The sequence below is a fragment of the Cyprinodon tularosa genome, unplaced genomic scaffold (assembly GCF_016077235.1).
Source record: "Cyprinodon tularosa strain WSP-4 unplaced genomic scaffold, ASM1607723v1 ctg13, whole genome shotgun sequence".
NCBI classification, from domain to species: domain Eukaryota; kingdom Metazoa; phylum Chordata; class Actinopteri; order Cyprinodontiformes; family Cyprinodontidae; genus Cyprinodon; species Cyprinodon tularosa.
This window is the reverse complement of record NW_024038114.1, coordinates 2,028,820-2,048,731: the sequence shown is the minus strand read 5'-3', so window position 1 is coordinate 2,048,731 and position 19,912 is coordinate 2,028,820. Positions and strand designations below refer to the sequence as shown.

The 19,912-nt window shown below is 37.5% G+C and overlaps 1 protein-coding gene across 2 annotated transcripts in view; it reads left to right on the top strand.

The window, feature by feature from the left end:
* Positions 1-19,801, top strand: part of samd12 (sterile alpha motif domain containing 12) — a 142,926-nt gene extending 123,125 nt beyond the window's left edge. For both annotated transcript variants that reach the window (XM_038277086.1, XM_038277085.1), the window contains exon 5: positions 17,111-19,801. In XM_038277086.1, coding sequence (XP_038133014.1) covers positions 17,111-17,142 — 32 coding nt within the window. In that variant the 3' untranslated portion in view covers positions 17,143-19,801. The remainder of the gene's footprint in view (positions 1-17,110) is intronic.
* The last annotated feature ends 111 nt before the right edge of the window (positions 19,802-19,912 follow it).

Here is a 19,912-nt window from a genome sequence, read left to right as displayed (position 1 = left end):
GTAGTAGAGTCATGATCATACCCAGCCTGACTCTTCCCCTATTTTGTAGGTCAGCTAACCAGTTCATCATTTGTAGAAACGGTACAACGACTCTTGCTTAAAGAAAACTTAGACTTAGACAAACTTAATTGTCATTTTGTATACACAGTGTGTATACAAAACAAAATTACGTTTATACAGCTTTCTGACAGTCAATGGGCATCAAGCCACTAACCGAGCCCATAAAAACAAAAAATAAATAAAACAAAAACTCAGAACACCCTAGATAAAATAATTTAATCTCACCACTAATATAAAAAAGCATCCGGGATAAAGTGTTTAAATCAGAGGTATATTATAAAATGTATCACCATGACAGCAGACTTTCCAAGATGATCCTCCTAAAAAGGCAGGAAAGGCAAAGAAAGCGCTATTCAGACAGTGGCGTCCATGGTAAACCTGGAGGAGCTGCTGAGATACACAGCTCAGGTGGAATAATCTATGCGCAGGTCAACTATTTGATGAGCATTTTACAATTCTGAGCTCTATGAAAACTATCAATAGAGTATATTTGTTAAAACCATGGACTAAGGAGTCGGATTTGCATCAAGCCAAAGCAAACATGTGGAAGAAAACGTTCCAGTGCTATGAACGTTTCAGCCCAATCGGAAAAAAAATGTATAAGGTGAAAAACCGTCCCACTGAACACACCACGGCCTTCAGGGGAAAATGACAGTGGCAGCGTCACGCTGTGGATTGTTTTTTTTTTTACTTCAGCAGTGATAGAAGCTGGTCAGAGTTAATGTGAAGCATGGATGATTAAATAAAGGGACATTCTGGGAAAAAACAAACAAACAGACAAGTGGAATTGACCCAAAACAGCCAATGTGGGGTTTATACACCACTACTGCCTTTTGATGCTTATCTCATAACAACCAAGGGGTGAGATTTAAGTGAAATGATGTTGAATTTGGACAATTTGCAGGCTAACCACAATAAGATTTATTGATAAACCACAATTAATTAAACATTAATTTAATTCAAAATCTCAATGGTTCACAATTCCTAATAATATTTTCCTTGATCTAATAGGGGCACTTCTCCTACTTCTCTAAGACATTCTACAAAACTTGTTTTCATTCAACCTTAATAAACTAGTATTTATATGTCCTCCTGGGTAATTGACACAGTTAAAAAACTATAAAAATAGTTGCAACAAAATGTAATTGTATCACATACTGAGTCATAGAGGTTTGGATGCCTACAGACACACGGATTTTCACTTCATTTTTTAAATTATGCTCTACTTTGCGTTGCTTTATCACAAACATAGCAGTAAAATGTCCTGCAGCTATGCGAGCAGTGTAAATACACAGTACCTGAAGCCCAAGTTTCTGCAGAGACTGTAAACACCAAACCAATGGGACTCTGCTGAGAGGCTGGCTGCACAGTCATTAACCTTGTAAAACCTCAGCCAACCCCGGTGATTAACGATACCCCATTATGTGCTATTAAAGAGCACCAGAGGAGGGTCTTTTCTCACATACCAAACCAACATAATACCACCTCACACAAGAGCCGCAGCTTCTTTCAGAGAAACTCTCACTGGGCTTGATGGTATTCTCCCACAAAAGAGTAGAGAGTATTAAAAAAAAATAGGTGCCTTCACATTACATGGTGCTTAAAGACTTGTTGCCAAATTGAAGAATGACCCAGTGTGGCCTAATATCCTCTGACTGCTGCTTCTTTGGGTGCCGCTTACATGCCCCCCCTCCCTGTCGTGTTCAAAGGTCTGTTATTGTTTATTACAATAGGAGTTGGTGGAGTCCCCACAGCGGGCTCAGCGATAAGGAAAATACTCCGACACAGAAAAGAGGCTTTTACCATATAAAAGGCGCAGGGAGAAAAGACTGAGGGGAAAGAGAAAACGAAGAAACGCGTAGAGTGAGGAAAGATGGAGGTGCAGGGATGTGGAGTGGAAGAAGAGCTGTATGTGTGTGAAGGATGAGAGAGTGAGGCAGGCACTAGGGGAAGATAAAGGCAGAGCTGTATTCCCTGATGTGGCTTCTGTGCACTTCGCAGCTCCTGCTCCAAGGATTACTGCATTTACACTTCAGCTTAAAAATAGCCCCCGTGATAATTTATTTAGCTGTAGCTCACCATACTGCATTGTGTTTCAAGAGAAAGGCTTTTCCCCGAGCCCAGGTCTCTTTCAGATCCTTTCATTCCTATATATTTATATTCCTACTTTATGCATCAGCACATATTTTCCTGCTCACCTGCACAAAAAACACATCCGGCTATAATTGTAGCTATGCTGCAAAGCTGGTTTTAATGAGCATCTGATACAGTTTGAATCACTGTGCAGAAATAATGGAGTTAAATTTAAAACTAAACTGCTATAAAAGGGAAACTTAACTTCTAACATCCGCTGAACTTGCTGTTATAGTTGATTCATTCTGAACCATCCCCAACAATAAAAGCTTAATCATCCAGCGCATAAAAATATACTTATTGATGGAATAGCATCCAAGGTCTGTATCCACAGGTGCCCATCCAACAGCATTCACTCTATGGAGATATAAATATAAAATGAATCTGATTGAAGTAGGCTGTTTAAGGCCATATTGGAGTTTGACATTCTTGTACTAAATTCTATTAAATGATCCAATACAATTTGCGTCAGAACAGTTTGGATCTTTTTCGCTACCAACATAATTTCATAAATGTTCTGTTATGATGTTATAAATTAGTGGTATTCCAATTTAAAACAAGTCAAGCACTTTGATTTTATAAAATGTCATAAGTTTGTGCAGGCATCTGTTGTTGGCATTCTTGGTAGTCTTCCTAATCCTTTAATTGTTCTATATCATTATTAAAATCGTATATCGAGATAAATAAAGAAATGTGTCAAGATACAAGTTTAGAGTATATTATTCTAGCCCTAATAAATAAATCATAACTCATATGGCTCCCTTACCTCCTGCTAATTCAAACCATAAATAGAACTGTGGGGCTGTTAAAAAAAAGAAAAGAAGTGAAACTAAAGCCACCAGATAATAGTGAAATCGGCATTTAGCTTCCTATACAAGCAAAGGAAGAACAAATATTGCTGTGCTCTACAATTATCTAAAGTTTCCATTTAGAAAGAAACTACAGCTTCAAGCTGCTCAGCTGATTTGTTGGTCCACCTTCTCTTTGCCGCTTACACTGAAAGTCAGTATAAACATGCTGAAGGAACACAAACAGAGAGACCTGATTGTTGTTATGATGAAGAGTCAATCAGTAGCTCAGGTTAAAGGGAATCATTAGCTTCCATGTCGATCCACATAACAGTGATGACTGGACTGCAGGGAGGACAGCACTGACGCAAACAGGTTGATGATGGGAAATTTTCACAATCAAAATAAGCGTCACTCAGTATTTCCCTCTATTTGTGCAAATCTCACAATAGACCAACAAATCCTGCTAGTTAGTGATTAACGATGACCTCATGATGGCTCAACACAGATGTACCTTACCTGGCTGTCTCTCTGTGTTACCTCTCTGCTACAGCTAAGGGGACAAATAAAAAACGCTTAGGCCCTTACAGACTAAAGAATCAGACTTCAATGAACTCAGAGGAAACGAAATTTGACTTGGATTCACCAAATTTAGTCTTTTTTATTATGTTTTCCTGCTCCCTCTACTCAATTTTCTGTCGTTGTACTTTGGGGCTAATTGCCAATGGTGTCAGAAATTCAAAAAAGTGACTGAGACAAGGTATCTTAAAGTTTTCTTCTGATGCACTTCAGCACTCTGCAGAAAGGTCGGACACAGGCGAGAGCGTATCAGGAGATGAAGACGGAGAACAACAAGAGAACAACTTGCCCTATCTCAAAGAATTTTTCAAAATAGTCGAAAAATTGAGCTTTCAGTTGATATAGTGGCATCTGGCTGGTTTTTTTTTAAAGGTTACTTTATACTTTTATACTTTAAGTAGTTTTTAGAGCACATACTTTTTCATTTTTAATTGAGTAAACAGGTCAAGTTGATACTTCAGCTTTTACCAGTTTTTTCAAATTGCAGTATCTATGCTTCTACTTAAGTAACAAGTGTGTTTACTTTTTCACACCACTGGTAAACTATACCCTAAAATCTGATCTTTGTGATGCTGGACATACTATTGGTCCACAAATCTTCTCCTTGCTTCATCAGTCCTGTTTCAGAAAACTCCTAACATCAACTTTTGATAACATCATGAGGTCCCTCTTTGTTTTGTGCCTGCGTATAAGTTGCCTCTGAATCACTTGCTCCAGGTTTTATCTGCTCTTTCTTCAGCTTTCTTCCAGTCATCCAGAGGTTTCTCTCATATGATCTGAGCTACAGTGGGACCTTTGTGAAACTTTAGGCTTTCTTCTGCTGCCATTAGGATTAGCACTTGTTCTATAGTATCTCTTGATGAGTTAAGATTGTTTTTTGGGAGAAGGGGGAACAGTGCAACCAAGGCCCTTCATGCCTGTTGAAATAATTGTCTCGGTTTTCCTTGAAGCTTTTCTTTTTATTGTAACTCGCATTGAATATCTCAGTGGGATGTATTTGTGCATCACAGCTGAAGTAAATGAAGACTCATTATAGAGCCCCCAAAGGTCTAATTAAGTCAATTAACTCCAATTTAGTTAATGAAAACTGTCAAACACCTTTAAAGCAAACACTTATGCAGGTGTTGAGTAATTGTGACATCCCTATCATAATAAAGCACACTTTCAGTCAAAACAAGCATTTTCTGTGTTATCACTAAACCCTTAAAGACATTATCTAACATGGAGACTGAGTTTTACAGCTGATATCAGACATTTCATATACAACAGCATAATCCCCCTCCAGCCCCACCCCACAGCCCTCCAAAGCAACAAAAACACAGACTATCTTATTATAAAGTTGCAAATTATCAGTTCAGACCCATGTGGGCTTTAACTTGAAAATCCAGGCGGATATCTGAAGATTTTCTGTCGATGTTTGTGTACAATTCTAGTTTCTTGTGAGGCTGTCCGTTACGTGAAGTGCCCCAGTCCCTCCTATAGACTTATTAGACCTCAACTAATCTACCTTTTATACACAAACCGCTTCACATGACCAATGTTATCAAAGTGCTGCACAGTTCCATAAGTTTAGAAAGGAAATCCCATGAAAAATTAACAATAAAATGCAAATAGCTTAAATGCAACAAATAGTCTAAAAGAAAATAAGAGTTGATATTTTTGATCAACTGAAAATTTTCACGCAAAGTAAATAAATGTGTCTTTCAAACCGGCTTCATTTATTTAAGGTAGCCATCCCTACAGTAAGTTAAGTAAGTAGTCCAGATTGATCAACATAAAGAGGACTGTCCACTTATGTCACGAGATTAATTCTAGGAACATCTGGCAGTAACAGGAGATCTGAACTCAAACTTCTTCTAAGGTCGCACTTGTGTTAAATCTCTTCTTGTGGCAAGATGGCGCCAACATTTGCCGCCTGCCGTCTGTCAGGCTGAATCTTATTTTAATTGCCTAGTTTTACATGAAATCATCAGCTGGTATAATGTTTCTGCTACTCTGGAGTTCTCAAGCTTTTAGACTTCCTTTTTTGTTATCATGGCGTTCCCTTATACAGGGCACCCTGCAAACATATTTGCAAACTATATTCAGGTTTTTGTGTTGTGCTGTACCTCTATGTCATGACACTGATCTCCATCTGAACTGTCTATAGCTGCATATAATGGTTTGAACAGATGAATGTGGCTCTTTCTGGTGTTTGTAAATTGTCCTCAAGGATAAACCAGAATTATGAAGGTCTGCAGCTCTCTTTCTAATGCCTGGACTTCATTTAGATAATTCATAATGTGACACAAAGGAGAACTATTTTTCACATGTTCCACTGAAATGGATGTTGCTGGAAAGAAAGTAATTAAAGCTGTTTTGCTTGGATTTTATCTATTATTTTGGTAATCATATCCCACCTTACAGGAAAAGTTTAGTCAAATTTAATAGCAGGCTTAAGAATGATTTCTATTTAATGTAAACACCTGGTATGGACATAAATGTAATGTTTCTATGGACTGTGATCCTTGGTTTATTCAACTTAATTTCTCTGCACAATGGCTGCTGTGGAGGACAAGTTTTCAGGGTTCTCTCATTCCTTTGTTTTTTTGTTTTGATGTTGTGACCTTAGATATGTTTATACCCTCTGGTAGCAACATGTTTACTGTTTGCAAGATTTCGCACCGGTTATGCCATCACAACAAAACGGGGCGATTCTACATTGCTGCTCAAGCTCAGGCTACATGAGTCATCCTAACACATTTTTTTTCCCATACAGCCACAGATACAGCTGCATCCATGTCAGCTTACATGTTGTGACATAACCGAAGAGGAATGTTTTTTGTTGTTGCTGTTTTGCTTTTTGCACTGCAGCATTGCCACCTTTAAGCCCCGAATGGCCTGACAGCTTTACGTCAAAAGAGTTATGCTGTGTACAAAGAAACAACAGAAGGATAAATTGTACCAAAAAATGGCGTGGAGCTAAATTCGACCCCCCCCCCCCCCCAGGTACTGTTAGTGCATCAGTGAGTGCAGCATATGCACTGACACAGAAGAGGGTAAAATCCTCCAGTAAATGAATCCAAATCTACACAGCTAATCATATAGCATAATAAAGGGGAGTTTAGAATGTATATATTTTCTCTTTGATTGCAATATGTTTATTTTTATTAAACATCTAGAAAAATGAAGGAAAATGTTTAATTCTTAATTTGGCTTCTTTTGTTGGGGTACAGGCTGTATTTTTCCTTCATGCACCAAAGGTAACAAAGCTTGACTTGGTCTCTAATTGCTCTATGTCTGCCTATTTTGTGTTACTTTGTCTTATTCAAAACTTATATAACAAATTGTGTCTTTCTACAATACAAAATCCTTAACCAGACTGAAGCTAAATTTGTTGGGTTTTTAGGAGATTTTTATTCATTCATAAATAAGAATATTGTGTTGGGTCAACCACCTCGCTGATCTGTCTATATATGTCTTTATTTGGCGATTGTTGCCATTTTCTTTTGGTTTACACTTTTAAACTAAATGTGTTAGTAACATTATTTAAACTGCTGTAGTCAAACTAATCCTGCATGAAAAATTTTTTCACCTCCAAGTCTGAGGTCATAGATAGACCGCGCATGAGATGATGAACGGTTTTTAATAATGATGCCACTATATCAACTGAATATATAAATGAATAATAGAATTAATCATAATAATTATATGTTAATGATACCATATTATCATTAATGCTAAATGAATCAACAACAGATTTTAAAATCATCACATTTTATCACATCACCTGACCCAACACTATACACGGGCACGATAGGGCACCAGAAAAAAATGTGAGCGTGCTTTGCGTGCAAGCAAAACATTTTTTCGGCAATTATTTATTTTAAAAAAGCATGGGCACAGATAATTAATGCAAGCATGCGAGCAAATATTTTATAGCAAATATTTATTATTATAAATGTGATAAATAAATTGTACAATCAGATTGTTATTTTCTGCATCATTAAATATCTACCTGAACCAAACTGAATTGAATTGGCCCACTTGTGAACTTAACTGTATATCTATAATCCACTACTGATGAAGGCACAGTTTATCTTCATTAAATATCTGTCAGCAAACATGAACTTGAAAACAGAAAAACTTGAAATGTGCAACTGTAAAAGGGAAAAACAAAAAAAAACACCTCTACATACATACATGTCTGTGTTTATCTTTTCTATTTCGGCCCATCCTATGATGGTGTAATAGTGATGATCCTATGAGGTGTGTATATCATGGCCTGAAAGATGGGAGAGCTGTATGTTCATTTTTGTAAGAGTAAACGGTCGCATCTCTGCCAGTGGCGGCTATTGGAGTTTTCTCCTGGGGGGGGCTATAAATTTAAAATAGATGTATACCAAAAACCAATCAAATGCACTGTAGCATTGCCACCAATATATTTATATGAATGCCAACAAAAAAAAACATTATAAAAACAAAACTTTCATGAACAGCTTTACATTTTGTACATAAATGTTGCCCTTCAAAGGCTTTGTGAAGGAAAATCTGTGTTTAGCATGGTCCAATATGATGTTACAAACCTAAAAAACATAATGTACCAGTTTAATAACGGAGAATTTAGATTATTATTATTATTGTTATTATTATTATTGTTATTATTATTATTATTATTATTATTATCATTGTTTTATGATAAGAAGTTTAATAAAGAGAGGGATAAAACAGCAACAAATGTGGTTTTAACTTAAACAAGCAGCAAAATAAGCATGGTCTTTTTTAAAACACAGCAATAAATAGATGAACCTTCTGTGTAGATTGGTTATGCTAACATGGGTTGCTCCACAGCTTTGGTGAGACACAGAGGAAGCTCAGTCCTCTCTGCTTTTAATTGTGTTCTCAGTGTCTAATAGTTGGTTTTTGACCTTAAACCCTTGGATGGAGTATAAAGGTTTTCCAGTTCAGGTGGGTATGAGGTTGCCATCCCATCAAGACTTAAAGGTGTGCAGTAAAGTCCTGAACTTCACCTTGAAATGAACATGAAGTGGTTGCTGTAAAGGTTAGAACTGCAGCATTTACCTTTTATTTTTTAGCAGTGTTGTAGAGAGCTTGTAGCCGCTCTATAGATAATTTAGTACCAGCTTAAGGAGCATAATCTCTGGTAGATTTTAAATGCATGAATTACATTTTTAAAGTCCGTCGATAGGCGTTAGTTATTTTTAGCTGGAATAAAACTCTTCACCACATAACTGATCTATTCAATTTAAACGCACCATAGAAGATCACACCTAGTTTTCTTGTAAATTAAGGTGTGGAAGAAGCTAATGATCCAATCACATTGTCATCACATCTAATTGGCCAAAACGAATTATAGTTTTGGTTTTCTACAAGATAAAAAGTTGATTTCAATCAATTTTTGTAAATCTTGCAAATCATCATGAAAACTATGACAATTTGCCTTTAGAAAACAATCTGTTTAAAGGTAGATGGCAGCAGTGTTAATTAGTACCGTACTTCAATAACAAATCCTATTAAAAGCCGACACTATATGGTACATAGAAAATAGGAAGGGACCTACAATGGAGCCTTAAGGTTCACCACATGTAAAATAAGACCAAGTATAGCAATAATTTTCTAATGGATTGAGCTCCATTCATTGAGGTACTATTTTAACCATTTCAAGGCTGTAGCTTTTGCACTGACACAGATCTAAAGATGTGAAAAAGGGAACTTTTATTAATGGTATCAAAGGCAAAAGACAGATCCAAGAGTGCAAGGATTGATTCTAGGATCAACTGCTGAAAGCAAATAGTTTAAAGGTATTATTATTATTCACTTCGCCTGCTATTGACGGGAATCAGGCAAATTTCAGTTTGATCAAAACTCAAACATCTGACCTGACAAAAACACGCCTTGGTGTTGGTGTTTTCACTGACTGGGGAGCAAGATGTACAAAATAAATGACAGAAGAAAGACACACCTGGGCTAAACCAATGAAAAAAGCAAAGCCAAAAAATAAATGCCTGCAATGTATTCATTGGCAGGAACAACCATAGATTCATAATTAGTTTCTGTTGTTTTTTCCTAATCAACAATAAAATACAATCTCGCAGTTACCTCTGCTTCTAAAAATACTCAATTAAAAAGGGTTTATGGATAAAAAAAAAAGGCAAGAAAACATTATTCAGATTTATGTAAAACACACATATATATATATATATATATATATATATATATATATATATATATATATATATATATATATATATATATATATATATATATATATATATATATATAATTTTTTTATTATTATTTTTAAGAGAAGAATCTGATAATTTTTTTAGTTTTGCTAACCAGTGGTTCTCTAGATTTGTTGGTTTTTATCCTTCTACTGTCATTAGATCTAATCCTAAAAGCATGTGGTGTGTTATCTGTGCGCATAGAAGACAGGAAAGTGAAACCTTGGATTTATATAAAAGTACCCAAAGTCAGAAGATAAACCTTGCATGTCCCTATGCAAGAGGAATATTTATCTCAACAACTAAAAAAAAAAAAAAAAAAAACTACGAAAGTTTGACTGTTTGATTAAAACTCTGAAGAAATCAAGGAGAACTCTTGCATAGTGCAGTTGCACAGAGTGATTTGCAGCCCAGCAGAGAGGTGACAGGTGTAGCTGCGCACTGAGCTGTGCTTTGATTAAGCTGAGACATCCCTGATTACAAATGCATGGAGAGGGGATGTGGAGAACAGAAAGAGGGGAAAAAACAGGGAGCTGATGCCTTCAGTGAAGCCTGGCAGGAGGGAGGAGGGAGTAAATTTGAACTCCATGTTTCTGAAAATCTGCAATATACCACATATACAGGTGCTGGTCATAAAATTAGAATATCATGAAAAAGTAGATTGATTTCAGTAATTCCATTTAAAAAGTGAAACTTGTATATTATATTCATACATTACATACAAACTCATATATTTCAGATGTTTATTTTGTTTAATTTTGATGATTACAAATGACAACAAATGAAAATCTCAAATTCATCATATCAGAAAATTAGAATATTACGGAAGACCAATAAAAACAAAGGATTTATAGAAATGTTGGCCAACTGAAAAGTATGAACATGAAAAGTATGAGCATGTACAGCACTCAGTATTTAGTTGGGCCTCCTTTGGCCTGTATTACTGCAGCAATGCGGCGTGGCATGGAGTCGATCAGTCTGTGGCACTGCTCAGGTGTTATGATAGCCCAGGTTGCTCTAATAGTGGCTTTTAGCTCTTCTGAATTGTTGGGTCTGGTGTATTGCATCTTCTTCTTCACAATACGCCATAGATTTTCTATGGGGTTAAGGTCAGGAGAGTTTGCTGGCCAATTAAGAACAGGGATACCATGGTCCTTCAACCAGGTACTGGTAGCTTTGGCACTGTGTGCAGGTGCCAAGTCCTGTTGGAAAATGAAATCTGCATCTCCAAAAAGTTGGTCAGCTGCAGGAAGCATGAAGTGCTCTAAAACTTCCTGGTATGTGGCTGCGTTGACCCTGGACCTCAGAAAACACAATGGACCAACACCAGCAGATGACATGGCACCCCAAACCATCACTGACTGTGGAAACTTTACACTGGACTTCAAGCAACGTGGATGAAGTGCCTCTCTTCTTTTCCTCCAGACTCTGGGACCTTGATTTCCAAAGGAAATGCAAAATTTACTTTCATCAGAGAACATGACTTTGGACCACTCACCAGCAGTCCAGTCCTGTTTCTCTTTAGCCCAGGCAAGACGCTTCTGACGCTGTCTGTGGTTCAAGAGTGGCTTGACACAAGGAATGCGACAGCAGAAACCCATGTCTTTCATACGTCTGTGTGTGGTGGTTCTTGAAGCACTCACTCCAGCTGCAGTCCACTCTTTGTGAATCTCCCCCACATTTTTGAATGGGTTTTGTTTCACAATCCTCTCCAGGGTGCGGTTATCTCTCTTGCTTGTACACTTTTTTCGACCACATCTTTTCCTTCCCTTCGCCTCTCTATTAATGTGCTTGGACACTGAGCTCTGTGAACAGCCAGCCTCTTTAGCGATGACCTTTTGTGTCTTGCCCTCCTTGTGCAAAGTGTCGATGGTCGTCTTTTGGACAACTGTCAAGTCAGCAGTCTTCCCCATGATTGTGTAGCCTATAGAACTAGACTGAAAGACCATTTAAAGGCTTTTGCAGGTGGTTTGAGTTAATTAGCTGATTAGAGTGTGGCACCAGGGGCCATCAATTTTGAACCTTTTCACAATATTCTAATTTTCTGATATGATGAATTTGAGATTTTCATTTGTTGTCATTTGTAATCATCAAAATTAAACAAAATAAACATCTGAAATATATGAGTTTGTATGTAATGTATGAATATAATATACAAGTTTCACTTTTTAAATGGAATTACTGAAATCAATCTACTTTTTCATGATATTCTAATTTTATGACCAGCACCTGTACCTTTGTGTTGTTTGCTCTAAAGAACAAGTTGCTGGTCTCTGCACTGTGACAGTAAATCTATAACAGATCAACACCTCCACCTGTTGCCTCCCTTTCTCTCTCAGATGTTAATGTGATGGGTGGGTTTTATCATTTATTTTGTTTGATAACCAGAGCTTTCTGTGCTTCTGGATCAAACACAACAGAAGCAGGATTGTAATTTTTCTGTCAGATTCTGCAGCCGGCAAACATACACATCATAATTAGGCCAGAGAAGCATCCACATGCCGATCTGTTTACTTTCAGTTCAGCAGATTATAGTTATTATGTTAAAGAAAGTATTTTTGCAGAGGATTTTTTGTTCTTTACTGCAGGAGCAGCTGATGTATGGACTCAAACATGCAAGGTGCAAATAGGTTAACTTTTATTTGTTTTTTATGGTTTATGGCAACAACAATCCCTTTGATCATCTGAAAACTTTCATTAAAACTAGGATCATTGTGTTAAAGTATGTTCTAATAGTATATTGGGTAAATGTGAAATACGTCAAGTATTTACATAAATATGAGGGTCAGAATGTTCTGTTGTCTTTTTGGGGTTTTATAAAGTGAGTTAATTATAGTCACAGACAGACATGGCACAGTTCATGCCAAGCTTTAAACAACTATGGAGGGTTAAGGGGGACAAAATTAAATAAATAAAAAAACATTAAATAGATGGGTGTAAATTAAGAATGACATAAATAAATGTATGTATTTCATACATCATTGAATAATGAAATATACCATTAAAGTAGGAAATGTCAAATAAAATAAATTAATCTGACATTGAATACAGTACTAAAACATTTATTTTAGATGATGACATTAGTAATAGTCATTTTTGGAAAATGAATTCTTTTACATTTCATTATTTTTCTTTGTAGTTAAACTGTCAGTTTCAACTATCAAACTCCAAGGACGGGTCTTCCATAGAAACGCTGACATCTGATTGGCTGATTCTCCCGTAGTAAGATAAGACAACTTCTACCTCTTTTACTCTAAAGTCAATATTTTCACATAAAAGTTGTAAATAATTTAAAAAAATGTGTTACTATTTACACATTTTGAGTGAGAAACTCCAGCCTCTATAGACCTATTTAGGTCTCTAATGTGAGAACATGAGCCAGTGTTAGTCAGTCAGACCAAATAATGAATATAGAGGCTAGAATTACTTACCCATTATGCTGCAAATAAGTTTTGAGAGGTGTATTGAGTTACTTTTACCTTTTCAATGTTAATATTGATTTTATAGTAAAATATTTCCAGGATGAAGTTGTTTTATTTTGCTCGGTGAGAAGCAGACAATCAAACGTGAGGGTTTCTATGGCGGCAACCCTGGTCCCGCCTCCTTGACTTTGATGGATGTGTGATTTTGATAATCACTTCTTAAAATAAAATCTATATATTTAATTGAGGCCTATATAGTTAATTATGTATTAATTAAATCCATTCTTTATATATTTTGTTATATTTGTATATATGTTTATAGTTTCTATATAGTTTGTGGATTATGTTTAAATTGCTCAACCCATTTCTGGTCTGAGCTTAAACCTGTCTTCCTGACCACCCGAACCATTTCCCCTCTTCTGAGGGTAACAGTTGGGTTAAGATTGTCGAAAAGCTGGACATAGGCTGACGTTCTAGCAGAACACTGATGCCAGAATGTGTTGCATTGTGCAGGGTGAGTAGAAAAGATATCATGGAGGCCCAGCCTCACTTCTTTCAACTCAAGTCAGCAGCTGCTTGGTTGGAACCTAAACACAGTTGGTGTTTTTAATGGGACAATGATCCCAAACATGTAATAACTCCTAGATGAGGAATTCAGGAAAATAAACTACTGAAATGACCTTCCTAATTACCCAACCTTAACAATTTTATATGCATAAATTATAAGGGTAGTTGGGTTATTCAAGAAAGTAAACTAATTTGGCTAAATTCTGCTGTTTGTAATTACAGACACACTGATGCCAGGAGCTATTTAATGATCACAAAAAGTAACTTTAGTTTACATTAGGGCAGCATTATATCAGGAAAACCGACATTTTTCTCTCTCGTTTTTCTTTCCCAGCATAAAAATGCTCGTACTATCTATTGTGATCTTTAGTAATAAAGAAATATACATATAGTGTGCGAGTAAAGGACAGTTTAGACCCGGCATCCCAAAATTCGGTCCTTGAGGGCCGCTGTCCTGTAGCTTTTAGAGGTTTCTCTGCTTTAGCACAGCTGATTCTGATGATTAAAGTTCAGCAAAAGCCTGTTAATCAACTATCAATGTAAATCAGCTGTGCTGGAGCAGGAAACCTCTAAAACCTGCAGGACAGCGGCCCTCAAGCATTTTGAGGATGCCTGGTTTAGACCCTCCAATCGGGCAAGTTTAGTACATTATTAAAGAACAGAGTTTGAATGCTAAAATGTAATAACCAACATCTGGGATTACAAAACTGAAAATAGCGATATTACAAAAACTGTTGTGATTTGACATATTGTGCACTTTTAATATGTGTAATATAAATTCCTGTGCGATGATGCAAACCTGAAGTACAGACGTTGTAGAGCCAGCAGTAGAACCAATAATGTCTGGGTGAGGAGCCTCTTTCTGAGCACAGAGAGAGGAGGGAGACTTCCAAACATGCTGACAGCTTGTTGAGGACCTCCTACGACTGTTATGACTTTCAGTCCTCGGTTGTGTGTGGTCCCACCACCACACTGATAAGCACTCATTCAGTTTAACAGAAGTGTGTGTGAGGGTGTGTATCGGCTGGCATTGTGTTTATATGCTGAGGTCTGTTGATGCTTCAGCGTTAGTCAATAACGATAATGATGAAATAGTTCAATTTTCTTCAGCTTGTGTGTCCTGATAAACACAAAATAAAAATAAAAACAGCTGTGGAATGTAACCTGTAGTTTCCTGTTCCTTTCATTAGATTCACATTATGCCATATTCTGAGTTGTGATACTTAACATGAGGGCTAGAACACAAAGAGGAACGGTACCGTTTTTATGTTGCACCTCTTGACAGACATGCATCATATCTCCTGAAACCTTGTTTGTCATTTTTGTGATATTTTGCTTTACATTCAGAAAAATAATTGTTCTTCAATGTAAAGTGGAGGAGGAAAGGATGACTTCAGTGTATTTTAACAAAACTAATACAAATCTAAAAAACGTGGCATACATTGATATTTATCCCTCCTCACGCCATTGATCATGCAGGAATACTAAAAAAAAAGCGAGAGTTCATTGGTCACTTTGGAGGAGCTGCAGAGGTCAGTGCCTCATGCTCTGCTCCTCATGTCAAACATTTGGCCTGCTAATTTACTAATTAGCCCTTAAGAGTCTAAAAAGGCTTGGAATAGGTCATGTCAAGCTAAGTCATTCAAAGTTTGGAAATGATTAAATGTGTTTATTACAGAACTATTTTTTTTGTTTGTACTTATCAATGTTTGTGATTTTACATGTATATGTTCATACATCCAAATATTATGGTTGAATGTAAGAATTTTATCAAACATGTTCCTAGCAGCTGACGATGATTTAATCATCATTCTGTCTTTATCAAATGTCACCTAAAATAATTTATAACTGAATTTTATATTTCAGTTTTTTTGACTTTTTGAGAAGATTCTTCTTTAATTAATAGTTAATTGTTTGTTTTCTAACCTGAAATATGAAAAAAATTTATATCAGAGTTTCATTCATACAGCTGTAAACAGCTGTTTTAAAGACTTGATGTTGCCTGATATAAAAATTATTTTAATAGCACTGATCTACTTTATAAATCTGGTCGTTATGAAAGAGTTTCCAGAAGTACAGACAAACAAAAACCCTTTTTAAAGTTCATCCACATCTTTAAAAATGCCCTTCGCTCTGATGAGGCTATTGCAGAACTCTTTGGCAGACGAGTAAAATGCTAAAGGTGGAGGAAATTAATTAAGCCATTCCTACTTTTGAAACATGGTGGTGGGAGCATCATGCTGCGGGGATGCTTTCTTGTGCCTTCATAGTTCTGGAAAAGGCGATTTGGTTTAGATGTTTAAATCTTTTCTTTTCTCATTCTTGGATAAATTCAGCACTGTCGCTGTATGTAAACCCGTAATTATATATTTGCATTTTTAACCCCCACATGAACTTGTCGGCATAGTATCCTTTTTGATACAGTTTCATATATTTCAATAAAACATCTGCATGTCTCCTACTTTTGAAACTAGCTTTCAATAAGTTAGAGATCAGAATATGTGTGAAGAAGTCTGAGAAATCTTATCTCCCTTTAAGTGTGTCCCCAGTTTAACAGCATTAACAGGCCCAGCTTTGGGAGTTTCCATCCTCACTAAAACCTAAAATGCAATAAAATAAGAAAAAACTCTGGGGCTGACGGCTTCATCCACATTCGCACACAGGCTGCAGTCGTGTATCTTTGGGCCTTGTCATCACATGCTTCAATTGAGCTTTAAATGTCACTTGTCTCCCTGCGCCTCATCTGCTTGACTCATCCTTGTTGTCTTCAGTGTGCATCTGAAGTGCTTGTGTGCTTTTGTGCATCAGACCAACATGCGCCGGTGTGTAAGCATTTGACGGACACACTGCTGTTCTCCACCCTTTATCTGCTCGGCGCCTGAAAGCACAATGATGCCCTCTGCATTGATTTTCTTTTGCCATTTTATAATTATGTCTCCTCCTTTCATTTGCCTCCCCTCTTTCCCCTCATTCTCCCTTTCATCCCGTCTGTCTTATCTCTCCGCTCCCACTTCTGTTTTTCTAATTCCATCCTCCCCCAGATCCATTTTTATGCCTCGCTGTCTCCACTTGTTATCTTAGCCATTTTCCCTTTTTTATTTTCTCCCCTGTTTGATCTCAACTTCTTAATTTCTGTCCGGTTTACGTCACTTAGTTGTGCTTCGCTTTCCCTCCGCCCCTCCTACCTCTTCCTGTCATCTTGGTCCCATTTCCTCCAGTGTTTGTCAACCTCTGTCTCCTCCCGGCTGGAGCTTGTTTCCTTTCCATTTCACGCTGACCTGTCCTATTTCTAATATTCTGTTTCTTAACATTTTCCATCTGTTCTGTTTCTCCACAGCCTCTCTTGAGTGCACGCCGTCTTCACCGTAGATTGATGGAAAAGGCCTACCCGGTCACAGAACGATGAGGACGCACGCCGCGCCTCCCCTCCCATCCATCTAGAGCTTCATTCTGGACCAATCAAAGTTCCTCATCTCGCTCTTCAGGTGTCTGTCCATTATTTTTCCCTCCAAAAAGACTGATCTTTGGAAAAAAAAAAGACTTTCCGCTCCCACCACCCACTCCTGAAAATCTCCCAAAGCTTCCGTCAAAAAGCTTCCTCTTAGTCGAACCGTCCTCAAACTTTAAGTGCTACAACTTCTTTCAAGCATGACTGAGATTCACACAGACTGTAGTGATTTGCACATTTGTTTTAAGAATATGGCCAATATGAAGGAAGTTTTTGCACCATTTCCTCCGTAGTTGCACAATAATTCCAGTGTCTCTTCCAGTAACACGTCTCCGTGGCATGGTAGCCTCTCCAGTCCAGCACCTTTCTCCCATGCATCCTCCTCTGCTGAGCAAGCTCCTGCTTCCACTGAAGACATTCTGCAAGCCAGAAGGAGAAAAAACCCAAAAAAGGCTGCTGACAGGACTGCACACCTCCCGCTGCCCTTCTTTTTCCCTTTATCTTCAAACTGCGTTCTTGGAAACACAAGAGAGTGACACATTTTACACGCCCGTCTGTGTTTGTGCTTTGTTCTCTCTGTCATTCTGTGAAACGGCCTGTCAAAAAGTGTTAGATGACGAGTAGTGAAGTATCCATATCTCTCTATGCTTTATGCCGTGTCTATATTGTGAACTAGCCTTTGCAGGGCGAACGATGGACCTGGAGGAACACAAGTTGTGAAAAAAACTGAACCTGGCTTAGTATCAGGCAGAGGTCACTGGGAAAATCAAAACAATTCAAGGGAGATGCTAACAGGAAGTCCCACGATTGTCTCTAAAAGCACGGTGCTTGGATTTAGGATTTGAAATTAATTTGGCAACCCAATGGGTGGGGGGGGGGCAGGATGTCAGGAAGAAAAAAGGAGACGGGTCCCTGGGACCGAGGAAATGTTTTGACTTGAGATTCTTCACTTTAATGAGGAGAGGAAAAGAAGAAAAGACGTTACAGATGACAAATGAGGAGACCCTTTTTTTCATTTCCTCTCTCTCGCATTGCTTTGTCTGCTTTTCCATCTCAGTGCTTGAAACTATTTTTAGAAAAGTTATATTCAAGAACCGTAGACGTGCTGTTAGCCGAAGCTCGTCAGGCTGTTACTTGTTACTCGTTACCAACCGAATCCAGCGCCTTGCAAAAGTGTTTCAACTTTCTCATGTCGCTTTAAAAGCTAAAGCTTCAGGGTTTAATTTAATGGATTAACACAAAGTAGTGAAGAAATGTGAAGTGGAAGGAGCACAATCTTAACGAATACAAACCTGAAAAGTGTGTAGTGTATTTTCGCACCTGCAGACAGAATTCTTGGTTTCTTCTTTGAATAATAGTTTTAATGTCATTCCAATCAGATGGAAAGCGACTCTGAGCATCCATTTTCAAATCATTCCCCAGACTATTTTATCAGTTGTGGGTTTTAATTAGACCACTCTACTCTAATGCATATTTATGTTTGGATCTAAAGCCTTTCACTGTCGCTCTTATAGCTAAAAAAAAAAAATTAGCTTTTTAATCTTTGCTGTCATCCCTACATTGCCTGTTCCAATTGCATGATTTTCATATAGGTCTGATTTGTGGAGCTAACAACAAATGTTAATCTCATAAACTGATTTTTCCACATGAGCTGTAGATCTCTGCAGTTCCTCCAGAGTCAATATATTCCTCTTGACTGCTGTCCTGAATTATACTCTAATTTTAGGGGATTACATTATTTTCTGTAAAATGCTCAAACGGGTTTATGCAGGACTCATCGGATATGTTCCTTAGTCTTCATGACGGTTCTTGTTGAGAAACCTCTCAGTCAGGCTTTTCAACAACAGTTCAGTTTAATCTCCAATTGTACAATTATGTATAGATTATATAATCTGAGTTGGGCTCTCCTCATTTTACTGATGAGGAGCTTTCCAAAGGATAATTGCATCACATGAAAATGCATGGACTTTTCCAGACTTTTATTTGCAAAATATGCTAAAGACTCTATAATATTCTTCCACTTGACAATTTAGTGCAACTTTGTTTTAGTCCATAGCCAAAAATCCAGAAAAATTCCTCTGAAGTTTAATACCAAAAGCATAAATTGAAAACTTTTGCAAGGCTGTGCATCATTTCAATGTAATGAGCCACTTAAACCTCAGCTATAAATGTTAACTATGGCCACTCACTGTTGATATTATAGGCATTTAATCTGCATATAGAAGCACACGTGTCTGTAATGAAGCAAAACTGTTAACATCTCTGCTACTAAATGTGTCACAGTGTAAATAAGACCTGTAGCCTCCAGTATAATGAGCCTTCAATGTCAGCTACCAGTTTCTATATCAGAGGGATATTTAGCAAAAGCTTTTATCCATGCTGATGTAGCATGAGTTGGTTTTTCTTTAAATCCTGGATGGGAGCATGTTGCTGTTGCAGTCTAAGGGAAGAAGCAGAGGTCACAGTTGGCCCCCGGGAGATCCCGCTTTTTAATGGGATTTCATTTGTCGCACAGGTCCCTGTGCGTCCGCCCATTCATTGTTGGGAAAGCAGCCGTGGCCTTCCGAGGCAAAGAGCTGCCTACAGATTGGATGGTATCGATCAGTTCTCCTGGACGCGTACAGTCGGACCGATGGGGATTACAGAATCCTCCAGGAGTGCAACGTCCGCGTGAATGCAAGCGTGTGTTGG